This window comes from Thunnus thynnus, chromosome 23, assembly GCF_963924715.1.
Source record: "Thunnus thynnus chromosome 23, fThuThy2.1, whole genome shotgun sequence".
In the NCBI taxonomy this organism is placed as follows: Eukaryota; Metazoa; Chordata; class Actinopteri; order Scombriformes; family Scombridae; genus Thunnus; species Thunnus thynnus.
This window is the reverse complement of record NC_089539.1, coordinates 20,707,866-20,723,246: the sequence shown is the minus strand read 5'-3', so window position 1 is coordinate 20,723,246 and position 15,381 is coordinate 20,707,866. Positions and strand designations below refer to the sequence as shown.

The following is a 15,381-nucleotide window of genomic DNA, read 5'->3' as shown; positions in this document are numbered from 1 at the left end:
TCTGCTGGCAATTTTTCCACAATTCCTGCAAATCTACTGCAAAAAGAGGACAATAGAACTAGGACTATAGAAAAATATTTGCCCTGAATATGTTTTAGTTGTCTTGTTATTTGATTTTAATGAACATATGTCCTGTGGCTGTGGTTTAATGATGTATTGAATCAGTTCAGCTTAATGAACATATCAGAAAACAAACCGCCAGATTGACAAAACCGACTGGACTCGATCCAATTTTTAATAAAAGCTCAACATCAGCCGGCGTCCGTCTACCCTTCGACTTCAACCCGTCTGTCATCAGATGCTAATTAAGTTAAATCAGCAGGCTGTTGACGTGTGTGTGTGTGTGTGTGTGTGTGTGTGTGTGTGTCAGCCACCTGTCTGACGGTGTTATTGGAGCTGATGTGGAGGGTGTTGGTGACTCCTTTGGGCAGATAGAAGGCCTCCGGCATCACGGCTCCTCCTGCTCCTCTCTGACCCCCCCGCATCGTCACCGGCCTCCTCAGGTCCATCTGGACCTTGATGAAACCAGTATACACACCAGTATGACCCTAGGAGAGAGAGAGATGGAGAGAGAGTGAGAGTCGTACTATGTGTAAAGTGTACAGTATATCATTTGTACAACCTGCTTTGGCAACACAGTACTTCTTATGTTCTTGCTAATAAAGTAAAGAGTTTTATAGCTTTTTCTCTATAAACATCTACCTGCTGAGGCTGAAAACGACGCTACGAGAGCTCTGAGAGTGAACCAAAACAGTAAAGTTGCAGCCGAACAGCTAAACAATGAGCTGAAACTCGCTATAAAGCTCCGTAAAGCCGAGAGGAGCCGCAGAGTCGCTCATAACTCTCTGTAGATTCATCACTACGAGCCACGCCTCTCACATTTGGGCTTTGTTTAACAAAACACTCCAAGTCAGTATCCCAATATTATGATTTCAGATGACTTATTACTGTCATCTTTTATCTGTTAGGGAGGATGTGTGGCGGTGGAGAGGTGGAGTCTAGATTTTCTCTAAAACGGGCTCTAAATCACTGTTTGGATCGTTTCAGTTAATAACTTCCTGTGGTCAGATAAGAAGAATAAAAGATAAAAATCACCAGGACTTAATTTAGTGAAACAGGGTGAATCTGCAGCATCAGTTTGGGGAGACGCTGTTAAAGCAGAAAATGTTAGGATGATAAAGCAATAAAATAATGATTAATGTGATGATATGACCACTGCTAATATCATCAACATTAATTATGACAAAAAATAGTAGTTGACGACCTTTTTTTCTTTTTTTCTTCCTTTTTTTAAACAAATAGGAAGTAAAACTATGATGAAATGTCTTAAAATTTTAGTCAATGAATAAAAACTACATGATAGACGGACAGACAGATGAACTATTTGCTGTTTGAACACTGTCTGCAGGATTAAGTCGTATTCGAAACCTGCATTTATATCAAGAATCACACGTCTTATTATCTACGGCTGCACGATTAATTGTTTTGTTTAATAAAAGGTCAATAGGTCAAAGGTGACGTCTTTAAATGTCTTGTTTTGTTTGACCAACAGTCTAAAAACTAGACATTCAGTTTATTATCATGTATGACAAAGAAATGCATCAAATTCTCACATTTGAGGAGCTGATGCTGGAAAAGTTTTGACATTTTTGCTTGAAAAATGATTTAAACGATAATTTTCTCTAGTATGCTCCTGACTAAAACTAACTATAATCAATAATCAAATGGCTAAAATGTGAGTTAAACTAAATTAAAATCAGGTGTTAAACTTTACATTGAAAAGCATTAAAATCAGAGTTGCACTCGAGCACATAAAAGCCTCAGTCAGCTACATTTAAAGTTTCTAGAGCTTCACTTCATGTTATATGATCTCTGCAGATGAGACCAGTTCACCCATTAATCCCAGCATGTCCTGCAGGACAGATGGCCCCAGACGGAGGAAGAGTATCTAAATCCCATTACTCCATATGGGGCCTGGAGGACTGTGTGTGTGTGTGTGTTAGTATATATATATATATATATATATATATATATATATATATGTGTGTGTGTGTCTGTAAAGGTCACAAGCAGACAAACAAGATCAGCACGACTAGAAGCCAAAAAACACACACAAGCTGAAACTAAACACACACAGAGAGAGAAACTTGCGCCATCGCAGATGAAGAGATAAGAAGACAAAGAAGGGCATAAATAGAAAAGAAAGGAAAAATAAGAAGGAGGGGAAGACAGAAATAGAAACAAAGGGTGCGGATAACTAAGAACAGCATAACCAGAACGATGTGTCTTCACAGTGATACTATCAGCTCTGACGTTAAACATCTACAGCTGTTCAGCAGCAGCTTCTAGACGCATATTTGTACTTTTTTCCTTCTTATTTTTATGTGACTACTTGCTGAATCTAAAAAAGGTAATTTCCACAACACCTGGGCTGCTTTAAGTGTAGAAAAATATTTCTTATCATAAAATCTTTTCCCCCCAAAAGTATTCACCGACGTTTCCAGACGACTTTATTTGAATTCCTCCGCCCTTAAAAAACGAAGAAAAATCTTTTTATATAATCTACAAGTGCTGCGAAATAATCCATCAGAAGAAAAATTAACATGCAATCTTAACATTGAAAGGTGTTGCTGATGATGATTCGACATCCACGTTGCCTTCCTCCTGCTCTCGGCATTCCTCAGCAGTCACATCAGAGTGATGTGATGTTATTCCTGCTATTGTTCTCCCCCCACACTGTTTTCCTTGGCAGAGTAAAAAGCTGCCTGAAGTTATATTCACACCACGTTCGAAACGAAATCTTCTGGGTGAAGCGAGACTTTCTGTGCTGTCGAATAATCAACCGGTTTGAGGACATTTAAACACAGAGCTGCAACTAAAAGGTTATTATTGATTAATCTGAAGGTTGTTTGTCTCGATTAGGGAATGAAATGCTAAAAAAATAAAGAAAAAATAGATGCAATCATGCTCAAATATCTTGTTTATATGTATCTAAGCATCCACAATAGACACTAAAAACTCTCTTGGGAACAATAAAGAGTATTTTGCTTCAGTATTAAGCCTTTTTAAATAAAAATACAGGTATTATGATGCTTCTTTTGTCCTTGTGTGATGACTGTCTGACTTTTTCATGAAGTCACAGTATTGAGTTTCATTCCTGCTTTGGCTGCTTAGATGAAATGGCACTAAATGGCAGTAGCTTACAGAATTATCTCCATAATCCAGTGTAGATAAAACACTCAGCTTTTAAAAAGGAGAAACAAGCTCCAAGCTGAATATATACAACTCACTAACTGACCCAGAGAGTGTGTGTGTGTGTGTGTGTGTGTGTGTGTGTGTGTGTGTGTTCTCCACTCACAAGTGTCATTTTAAGGTGGTCTTTGGTCAGGGAGTTGTACAGCTCGATCTTCTGCCTGATTTCCTCCCTGCTGAACTCGGTCCGCAACTTTCTCTCCTTCTCCACATCCTGACAAAAGATAAAAGAGAGAGAATGAAGATAAACATGAAACGAGCAGGTCACAAGTCGACTAAAAGAAATTAATAAAAACAATCCGGTCTCTGTGCAGACAATAGCAGCAGCAGTTTTCCTTATCAGAGCTGAGAGTCTGTGCAGAGTTTTTCACATGTTGAGACACAACCTCAGTCTCAATCTGGGATCTTGGGGTCATAGATAAAATAGATTTGACCTACTACTGCGGCACGTCTCCACGTAGGCGTTTTATTTATTTAACCCGGCAGACAATGATATCAGGATTTTATTTAGATAATATTTTATATTTTCACAATGAAGTCATGATAAACAGACATGAAAAACAGAAGATAAATGTAATTCCTGTCTGATATAAATCACTGTTATGTGTAAAAACCTATATTTTGACTCTGTGAAGTGCTTTCAAATGTTTTAAATGGTTTCACAACTGAATAAACAGTGTTTGAAATGGAAAAACATGTGGAATCTGGAGCTGCAACCAACGACTCTCATTATTGATCGATCTGTCGATTATTTTCTTGATTAACATATATGTTGTTCAGTCTATGAAAAGTCAGAAAACGTTGCATCATTTCAGGTGACGTCCAAAAGATATTCAGTTTACTGTCATAGAAGACTAAAGAAACCAGGAAATATTCACATTTTAAAAGCTGGAATCAGAGAATTTGGACATTTTTCCTTTAAAAAAAATGACTCAAAACGATTGATTGATCATGAAAATAGTTGGCGATTAATTTTCTGTCTACTGAAAAACAACAACACAACCATCTATTCATAGAAGGGACAAATAATACAACAGATAAATGATATCAAGCGGATTTTATTCTTTACCTCTGGGATGAGAACCATAACAGTAGTGAAGGCCTTCAGGAAGCAGAATAACACAAGTGCTTTTTCTTTTTGTATATATATGTACTTTATATCATTACACGGTGCATTCGGGTACAATACGGCATTATAGTATTTTCCATGTGGCCCCGCCCACTCATATGATTTAAAAAAAAGAGGGAGGAGATAACTTGGGTAGCTCATGTTTTGGTGTATTAATATTATATTACTGTATTAGCACCCAGAGTCTGCTGCTTCTTATTAATATGTACACTTATGAGGACATTTGACAAGAAAAGGTGCTGCTGTCTGGCTGAAAACAACCCCCCCCCCACCCCCCCCAAAAAAAAAGGTTTCTCAGACTCAAAAAGTGTGGAAAGGCTGTCACTGCTGGAGGGTCAGCACATGACAGAAACACGTTTCTAATCAGCCGGGGTCCCATGGTGAGCGACTGACTTTCTAATTTTAGATAAGATGGAAAGCTCCTGCAGGAAAAACAGCTCCTGGTACCGAACGTGTAAACAATTCACAGCTCAGCAAACGCCAGAAACGACTGAGGTTAGTTTGACTGACTGACTGACTGACTGACTGACTGACTGACTGAGAGGCACACGGACTTGAAGAGTATGTGAAACCGATTCCAACAGCCTGTGATGTGTGCGGCGTTTACGCATATGTGTGTGTTTGTAAAGTCAGCCGGACAAGAGGCTTCATGCGAGGACAGAGGAGAGTCGCAGTCAGCAGTCGACACTGTGTTCATGTATAAATAGCCTCGGAGGGCGGGGAAGGTCACAACAGAGGTCAGCTGATAGAGAAAGCTCTAGATAAAGATAACAGACGTGTATGTGTGTGTGTGTGTGTGTGCGTACAGAGACTCAGAGTCTGCACGTCTGCACGTGAAATAAACACAGACCAGGTTGGTTCAGTCCAATCCTGAATCCTGAAGTGTATTTACTTGTTTTTATTGTTTTATTCAAGGACACGCAGCCGCAACTGCAGAAAAGACATGTAAAGTTATAATTTAGGTCACATGACAAAGCCAAATATATTACAGTAGTAAAGAGTCAGTCCACTGACCTCAGAACCAATTAAAGTGTTTTTAAGCTGATCCTTCGTTTTCAGGATGCACATAAACAACTGGACGTCCTGTTACTGGACCGCTCTGCTTCAACATCTCAAACTCAACAACAATAACAACGTTTTGTTCAAAATAATGACTGTTGACTACTTCAGACCCGCATAACAGGATATGTTTTTAAAGCTACGATCAATTGAATTTAATGAGTCTGTGTAATGTGAAAAGGTCTCGTTTCGAGTTGCATCAGTAAAAGTCATGTGACATCATTCACTCGCATGCTCATTGGTTAGTTGTTTCTGGGGCGACAGCGAGAACGTAAACACAGGAAGAAGCTCCACAGCTGCTGGTTTCGCTCATCTGCGTCCCAGCATGCAAAGCACACCTGGCTAGAGGAGCCGTTTAGCTCAAACTTGCAGAGGACGCCTAGTGGTTCACGTTCCCGCCACAAACAACCCGTTACTGTGTTCAGATCTGCCCAAATGAGGCGGACAACCAACTAGAGTCCGATTCATGCCGACTAAACGAGGCAGGTTTGATTAATGTCATAAGAGCCAATAAAGACAAACAAGATAGTGATTTCAAGGGTCAAAGGTCAAGGTTGATCCTCCATTGGAGGAACTGCAGCATAAAAATACAAGTACACTGTTAAAATAATACAAAAACCTAAACATACATCCATCCCATAAGCAAACACCCTTATAATATGATTTAAGATTATTAAATATGTAAATATTAGTTTAAAAAAAGTAAAGTTGGCTTTTTATAGACCAGAACAGAGCTGTTACTGACTGTAAAGTGATCCATATTTTATTTCCAGGTTGCATTTTGTAATTTTTGTCAAATATAAATAATTAATATCTGTAGTTTATCACTCTGTAGTGACATAAAACTGCACTTTCCTAAAACTCTACAATTTTTAAATACAGTGTTTTGTTGTTTTTGTTGCCTCATCGTCACCAGCTGGAGGTTTGTTTTGACAGAAAATTAATTAATAACAACTGTAATAACTGATTTGCTAAATAACTTTACAAAAAAGTTAAACAGTTGTAGGTTCGAGGTTCTCCAACGTCTCCAAATTAAATCCTTTTGCAACAAAATAAGCTTCTCATTGGTATTCTTTATTTTGTTTTACTTTTTTATAGACTTATCATAATGATAATAATCATTAGTTGCAGCCTTACTCTACATTTGCACATGATGACGAAGCATCCTTGTGTTTCAGTGTATCAGTGAGTTTATCTGGATGAAGGCCACAGCTTTTTTTTCCCCACCAATTTTAGCTTTTTTTAAGCCTTGAAACAAACTCGTTATAACTGTGTTAAACGAGATGTGAGACGTCCTGATGTTTTCTGTTATCTGTGTGTCTGTGTACAGTAGGCCGGTGCCAACGCAGCGTCTTTAGACTCGACTTTAGAGTTTAATTCCTCGTTGTAGTGTGTGTGCTTACATGGGCATAGCACTGCTCTCTCCTCTGCATCTATTAAAAAACACACACACATACACACACATAGTGCAGAATCCAAGGAGGCTTTGAAGGCACATACACCCTTATATGGATAACACACACTGCTCAAGGGGAAAGACAAGGTGCCAATGCAGCATGTGCAAACACTGCAGACACACAAACACACACACACACAGCAGCAGCAGCAGCCCTGAGACTCTCTAACATTATAATCCTGTCGGCTGATGGGTTTATAGCTCTGAGAAAGAACAGGAATGCCGTTCACTCCCTCTTTATGTCTTCTATCACATGTTTAGATTGGATTAAAAGGAAGGTTTGATGATGTCTGCAGGAGGAAGGAGACATTTAGATAAGACAAGAGACTAAAGATCCGATGATATATGAGGTCAAATCTGGCGTTTAAATGCAACTCACATCTGGTCCGGTCAGTGTCATTCACAGCTGGAACGGTAACATGACCCCGTTGACTTTCTATGAAAAGTCCGTCATCAAAGAAATATTCTGCTTTCGTGAACATGTCGATATTCATGTTAACATTCAGTTTGTTTGTTTTTAGATTTGAATTAGTGAGAAAGTTTATTGGTGAGTTCATTTATGGCAGAAAAATGAAAAACATTCGCTTCTCTTGAGCTTCTCAAATGTCAAGATTTGGTGCTTTTTTCTGTTTTTTATCAACATAAACTGAATATTTGGGGATTTAGATGATTAGTTGGACAAAACTAGTAAAGTAAGGACTTCTTTCATTCATTTTTCAATATTTTCATTAACAATTAGACACTGGACAATTTAAAAAAAGAATATTTATACTGGTTTCATTGGGATTCAACATAGAATATCTTAAAATACATAAAACTGATTATATTTCTGTAAGTATAGTTTTACATATTTAACTTTGGTTAAAGTAAAAACATTTAATAGATTATGGAGGTTGAATAATTTGGTACATAACAACAGCTATTAACACTCATTAAAATATTCAAAGGCTCGTTGGTGTTTACAGCGACTCGGCTCGTCTGACCTGATATTAGCTGTCGACACCTCGGTGATGGTGACCTGTCTGCTCATCCCTCTGACAGACAGACAGACAGACAGACGCTGACTCATCAGGATTTAAGGGAGACAGACGAGGACTGAAGACCTCAGCTAATCTTTTACAGCCACAAAGTCACAACAGCAGGAATCCGAGGCTGACAGATCTCTTGATTTACGTCTAAATGTTTATGTCAAAATGAGCTTTCGTGACGCAACGTCAGGGGTTTTTCCAACATTCGATCAGCAACGTTAAGCACCTGCCGGGTCAGATGAGTCAAAGCTTATTACCAGAGAGTGACAGGTAAGGAGATTATCTGTCATCCACAAAAGGATTGACGGAGGGGGGGGGGGGGGGGGGGGGGGGGGGGGGCACGGGAGAGAAGAACAAACAAAAGAGAAGTTAAAAAGAAACAAATACACGATAAATGAAACTCCCTCAGGGGGGTCCTTCATCTGGTGACTGAGCAGTGTGTGTTTGTTTGTGTGCAGTCAGCAAAACTGGGTGGCTTAGTTGATTACCGTACTTCCTCTAATAGAAGGTAACATGCCTTTATTGGAAGCAGGCTTATATTAGAGAGAGGCCTTTATTTCTAATTCTCTCTGCTTGATAAGTATAGTTGAACATATTTTAGTACAGTACAGTAGTATATTTTAGTTAGTCTGTTAAATTATTGTTACTGCATTACAAGTTATTACGGTAAACAACTTACTCTGACATGTGGAACAATAATTCTAGCACTCGAGTTCCACCCAGAACGTTTTTGCATATTTAGCATTTTGTTTACTTCAATTTCTTGTCATTTATCGGAGGGCTGATTTATTGATCAGGCTTCAAATTACTTGTTTTGTTTGACTAACAATCCAAAACCCAAAGATCTTCTATTTATTATCAAAACAGACTGGGAGAAACAGCAAATATCCACATGTGATACACTGGAACCAGCAAGTCTGGGGCATTTTCATAAAAATAGTAAGTTTGTGCTGATCGACTGATTGATTCATTGACTAATCTTTTCTGCTCTGTGCAGATTTCAGGTCTTTATCTGATAATACTCAAACATTTTGGAGACCTGTCTGTGTCTCTGGCAGTTTGCACTAAACGAAGGCATTAGAGAGCTTAGCTGTGATTGGTGCTTTTTGTGCTTTTTGACGCTAAGTTTCCAGGTTGCTCGTCACCTTGTTTTGCACGTTGACTAGATGAATAAATTTGCATTGATCATCCATTAAATGAATCAGATCTCTGAATGCATTGTGTTGCTATGGGGGTTTCTATGCATGTGTATCATTATCATGTATTAGACCTGAATAGGCTTTTACAGGCCACTTATGACCAATATTTTCTTTATTTAGTCCTATAATTCTGGTGATTTTCATGCCAAAAAAACCCCCACAAGTCTCCAGAATTGTATTCTTGTCAGGGTGGAAAAACTTCTGAAACAACCTTTTGACCAGCCTCACAGTGGAGACTCCACTGATTTGTCAGAAAAAAATGTTCCCTAATGTTCACTTCTACTAGCTGCGTTCAGCTTCGTCACGTCCGAGCTGGCCCGCAGCGGCGGCTTTATTGGCCTATAAACATCGCTGTATCCCCTTGTGGTGCGTGTGTCCAGTCCGGGCTGTGCACAGCGAGGGTTAAGAGGAACTGGGAGGATGAGAGCAACCAAATCCAAACAAACAGGAGAAGCAGAGCACGGCCGAGCTACAACACAATGAGGTCATGGTCCTATTTAAGAGCGTGGCGAATCCTCCCACTGAAGCTGGAAGATCAACAGCGGACAGAAGGCAGATGAGAGAACAGAGAGAAAAGACAAAGACAGTAGCGATGTTTAAACACAGCCTCACGCTCCAGTTATAATCGTGAATAATAAATCACAATAACTCTCAATAAAAGGCGGTGACGTCAGTGAGATTCATGGGAAATCTTCTTCGTGATGTTGCGCGACACGCGTCGTTTAAACACACATCTGATCATGTAGCTCATTCAGCTTTTATGTGAAGAGTTTGCAGCTTCTTTTTTTAAACTAGGGCTGTCCCAAATACCTTTCTTTGGGCTTCTGCAGCAAGTATTTGTATATTTTTCGAAGCTGAAACTGAGGCTGAGGCCTGTGTTTTTCCTTACCGCTTTAGGCAAAATAGGCACCATGTATTAAGAGTGGTCAAGTGTTACAAATTACAAATTGTGTTATTGGTCTGAAATGTTAAATATAGGCCGGTCTGTCATCTTAATAAATGGATGCTACCTACTTGAGCGACTTTAAAGGAAAAGGAAATTCTGTACATGAAAGAGCATGTTCACTGTAGACTTATCTACAAACTAAATCTAACTGAATGCTGTGTTTTAAAGTTTTGCATGCAAGGCCTGAGTCCAAAAACAGAAGTTTCCTTCAATTTCTAGGCAACAGAAGACACAGATAAGAGGATGACGTCAACTACATGCAGCGGACGGCCAACTTTAGAGGTCTTAGAGGTCGTTTAAAAGGACAGCGGGATGTGAAAAAGCCTCCGCGCAGCATCAGTTGTTTTATATCATGTCTGACACCTTGTAGTTCTCACTAAATTGCAGCTGCAGTGACGTGAACTTTGAGGAAATAAAAAAAAGGGACTTATTTCGGTCATTCGAATCAGACAAAGAAGGTATTATTCAAAACAATAATCTTATTATGACAACCTGAACTCTATAACAGGACTATTAAAAATACTTTCCAAGTGCGGAAACTGACAGTATTCTAAATTTAATTCATGATTTAAAAGAGTAATCAAATTTTATGTCTCGGTATTATTCTTGTTAGGTGCAGCGGAAGAGGATAAAAAAACTTTTTGGCCTTTGCGCTGGAAAAAAAATGCAGAAGAGAAAGAGAGAGTACAACGAGAAGTGTGAAGGGAAAAAACCTGAGAGAGAGAAACGCACATATCAGGTTTTATATTTACTTCTGACTCTTCTCTGACTGTTTTAGGGATATCTTGGTGGGTTTAAGTTAAGCCTGTAAGTGTGTGTGTGTGTGTGTGTGAGAAGGTAATGACACTTCTTCCTCAAACCTTGTATCACACACACACCTGCAGCATTCCTGCCTTTGTTTAGCACCGTCACGCTCGTCTGCATACGGTGTCTGTAAATAGATGACATCACCGTGCGAGTGTGCGTACAGACAAAACACGCTTAGCTCGGCTAAATAGCACCTAAAGCGCTGTATGTTTGTATGTTATGGAGGCTGCAGGAAGACCAAACATAGTGATTTAGTTGAATCGAACCTATATTTTAAAGGGAAGGGGGGCTTTAAAGAGACAGAAGCTAAAACGGCCTGTTTCAGACAGAGGCTGAACTGAGGGGGTTGCATGAAGGGTCAGAATAAGATAAATAAGGAGTTTTTCACTGGAAATCAAGCAAAGATATTCCAGTAAAGCCCCGGAATATAAATATAGAGCTGGAAATGTGCAGGATGTGTCCCCTTTAAAAAAAAAGGCCAAGAGAGAGACATTTTATATTTGTGCCAGTGTTTACTTTTTCATGTGACACTTTTCCCATTTCGCTGTGAATGTCATTTTCAATTTGCAAAACAATGGCGAGGGGAGTTTCCACTGCCAAAGTAGTTTTCCTCTGCCAACGTGACACATTCCTCTAATCACTCTACTATTATTTATCAAATATCCTTCCAGAAATATACTTTACAAGCTGGAAGCAACACCAACACCTTTCTAAAATCCTTTATTAATTAATCAATACTGGATCTACTTTCTCCTCTGCTAATTTCTTCTAAAACTCTCTTATGTATATTCTTCACCCTCCTCGCCCTCATCCCCTCTCTCCCTGTTACTTCCTGTTGAGTCCACGGGGGGAAGTCGAGATCGGCCACACCTTTTCCTCCCAGCATTCCTGCACTAATGGGTACACACACACACGCGCGCGCACGACGACGTGTAAGTGCTCACACCTTTCCTCTGTCACAGACGTTCTGCTAATGGACAGAAAGACGCAATCGCTCAGACGTCTTGAGTGGACATTCCCGAGCTAATGGACAGCGTAGCGTCGTTTTTATAGCCTTTTATAGGCATCTCCGTCTCTGCTGTCCAGCGTTAACTACTCTACATTCTGTTTAGTGACCGCAGCTGTCCGTTTTCTACCACTAACCGACATTTATTTACACCTGGGAGACCTGTGGTGCTTCAAGGTTGATACAGATACATGTGTTTGGGGTTTGAAGCTGTCTATGTGATTTTTTCAATATGAAACTAGTCAATAATACCCTTAAAAGAGTAAAAACTAATAATAATAATGATAATAATAATAAAACATGTTCACAAATAGTTATATTGGCTCAGATCAACATGTTTTGCTTGTAAGAATCAGTTTTGGTGATCAGTTAATCAATACTGTGTGTATTTGAACAAATTAGAGCCTCACTGATATATATTAGTGGAGCCGATATTGGCTTTTCATTGATATATACAATAGATATAGGCTTTGACATTGGCAGATGGAGTATGAAAGAAGAAATTACAGTAAATAAATGTGTGACATTTTTATGTATTTTATGTAAATTGGCTCACTTTTTTCAAATTTAATGTATTTTGGCTGTTTTTGCATTTTTGGTTGATTATATAATAATAATATTAAAGATCCCCTCCAAAAATGTTTTAAAATACATGTAAAACATTCTACTTTGAATAATTGTTTGTGACTAATATGGTTTTTCCTCAAAAAAAGTTCAATTAACTTATTAAAATCCTTAAAATGACATCTAATCCTTCTCCTTCTTTAAAAATGTCCAGAAACTAGTCCAACTAGTGATGGAAACAAGACGTCTCCTACTTTACTGAAAAGTCAATTCTCAGTTTGTGCACTTAAGGCTTCGAGTTTCCACGTCACACTTGAAAGTGCAAATTGAATACTGGATCATGATTGGCTCGATACTAGTTGTGATGTCACAAATCACGCTCGCAGATACACATCAGACTTAAACTCAGATTTAAAGTGAGCACAGAGAAACTTTCCTCCTTCCAAAGATGAATGTAAGAACAATAAATCATTGTGCACAGTGAAGCTCTAACACCCAACTGAAGGAACAAGAAGAAAAACACATTTTTGAGTGGAGGCGGACTTTAAGTGTTTTTCAACTGTAAAACATCCTGCCTCGATACCTTTGTTGCAACGTTTTAATCACCTCGTTTTAGAGATCCTTGTCAGACGTGTTTAGAGCTGCAGTTGATTATTTTGATAAAATCTGAAAACGTCACCTTTAACTTTGGGAAAAAGATTAAATCATTAAATGAAAATAATCCTTAGCTGCCTCTAAAGTCCTGTATCAGCACCTCGTCTTCTCTTCTAAAGAGAGAGAGAGAGGAGAACAGGAGAGGAAAACTGTTCTATTGTTTCTGCAAACAGAGAAGTGAAACCTGCAGACTAAACTAAGCCGGACCGCATGGAGACAAAGAGGCTGCGTTCAGCACAATGATGTGAACCAAAGTGGACGACTGGCACCGTGCTGCAGCGCTGCCAGTATGTTTCCAGTGTGGTTCACTGTGTACAGTATGGAGAGCAGAGAGAGAGTACAGGACACACAGTTATGGTTCCACTCCCTACAGTAGACTAACAAGGAGTCTGTTTGGAGGGACCACCCAGAAAAATGAGCTTCATCAAGGCCTTTATCAACACAGAAGAAGAGGATGTGAGTGTGGATGTAGAGGACAGAAAAAATAATGAAAAGGGAAGAAGACACGAGCGAAGGTTAAGAATAATTATGGAGGAGCAAAAGGAGGAGAGGCGAGAGGATGAGTACGAGCGGGATTGAAAAGAAAGAGGAAGAGACAAAGAATAAGAGATGTCAAAGGAGGAAGAGGAGCTAAAGACAGACATGATTGATTATGAGGATGTTTATATTAGGAAGAAAAATGTGAAGTTGAAGAAAGAGACAAACAAAAAGAGAGGAAGGAGGAAATACGATCATAATCAAACGGATTTAAAGCTTTTCCATCTTTAGCAGTGATAATATTCTAAAAGCTGCCACTTTTCAGACTCAGCTACTAGTCGTGCAGTTAACTTTGGAGAGTCGCTGGTCATTTATTCTGATTGTCAGCTCACACTGCTACCGGCTCCCCGCTGAGAAATGTTCTCATTAAGCTGAAAAATGGCTTTTGATTAAAACAGCTACATACCGGGGAGCGACACAGCTGGCCGAGGCTTGTATACTCATGCACACAAACAGGAAAAGTTCATGTTTGGTTATTATCAGATTGCTAAATACATAGTGTAGAAAGGTCTTTGCACAGGATTCGTAGAAAGAATTGGGCAATAGACCCAGTGAGTAAGCATGTGCGGGCTGAGATTATGAAACTTCATGGTTCTGACCTTGGAGGAAGACAACATAGGAGGGGCGGTGGAAGAAAAAGAGGTGTGTGAGTGTTTGAGGAGAGTGAGCCAACAATAAGCCAGACTTCCCCTGCAGAGTTTCATTTGTCAGCCAGCTGCGTACAGAACATGCCTGCAGGGCTGCGAGTGATGAGTGCTTTTTTTTTTTTCTGATGAATCGTTCATTGTTTAGTCTATAAAATGTCAGAAAATAATGAAAAAAAAAACGCCCGAAAAAAGTTCCCAGAGTCCAAAGTGACATCTTTAAATAGCCCAAACCCCCAAAATATGTAATTTACAATAATATCAGGGTTGCAACTAATGATTATTTTCATGATTCATTCATCTGTTGATTGTTTTCTTGATTAATCGATTAGTTGTTACAAACTTATAGGAGCATTAGAGGGTAACGTTAACAATATAAGTTATGAAGTGCAGCTCTAAAATGTAATGAAAAACAGTGGCAGAGAGATGTGTCTTTAATTAAAGTTTTAAGTTTGAGTTGTAAGTTTTTCATTAGCAGACTCCAGACTTAAAAACTCGCTGACACCGACATCACATCAGAAGATTTGTTTATTGCAAAACTGAGGGCAACCCTTATAACCAATTTTCCAAAGTCTTACATCATCGACTTTCATGCCAGAACAGCACCAACGAAGTTAAATCAGTTAAATTAGACGGTGGAACTTTTTTTTTTTTTTTAGAAGCCACAAAACTACATATGATTTAAAGAAATATCAAGGAAGCAAAAGCAAAAAAACAAAAACAAAAATAATAAGAAAAGCAAGGTTCACTGCAGCCGACTCGCAGCCTCCATGACTCAGATATGAAGCAACAGATCAACATGCCAGTCACCATCAGTCATATCCGATAGTGTTATTACTAAACCACTGACACTCCGCCTACATGAGCATACCGAGCCTCTGCAGGTTGCTCAAACAGACATTATGTGTTTATGACACTTTTCTGTATTTACTGCAGGTATGAACCTCTGTGAACACATTCATATGAACACCCACTGTTTATCATGTGACTATGTTTTTAGCCCCACTACACTAGTAGTTTGGTTCTAGCAATGGAAACATTGATCAATCTATCGGTGCGACAGTTTGATTCAGACTGAAAAGTCTCAAGAACTACTTGAC

At 39.0% G+C, this 15,381-nt stretch overlaps 1 protein-coding gene across 1 annotated transcript in view; it reads right to left on the bottom strand.

The window, feature by feature from the left end:
• rassf3 (Ras association domain family member 3) overlaps nt 1–15,381 on the bottom strand; it is an 81,321-nt gene that overhangs the window by 5,411 nt on the left and 60,529 nt on the right. The window contains exons 3-4 of the mRNA XM_067581773.1: nt 3,359–3,466; nt 375–548 (exon numbers count right to left, since the gene is read on the bottom strand). Of these exons, the coding sequence (XP_067437874.1) occupies nt 375–548; nt 3,359–3,466 (282 nt within the window). The remainder of the gene's footprint in view (nt 1–374; nt 549–3,358; nt 3,467–15,381) is intronic.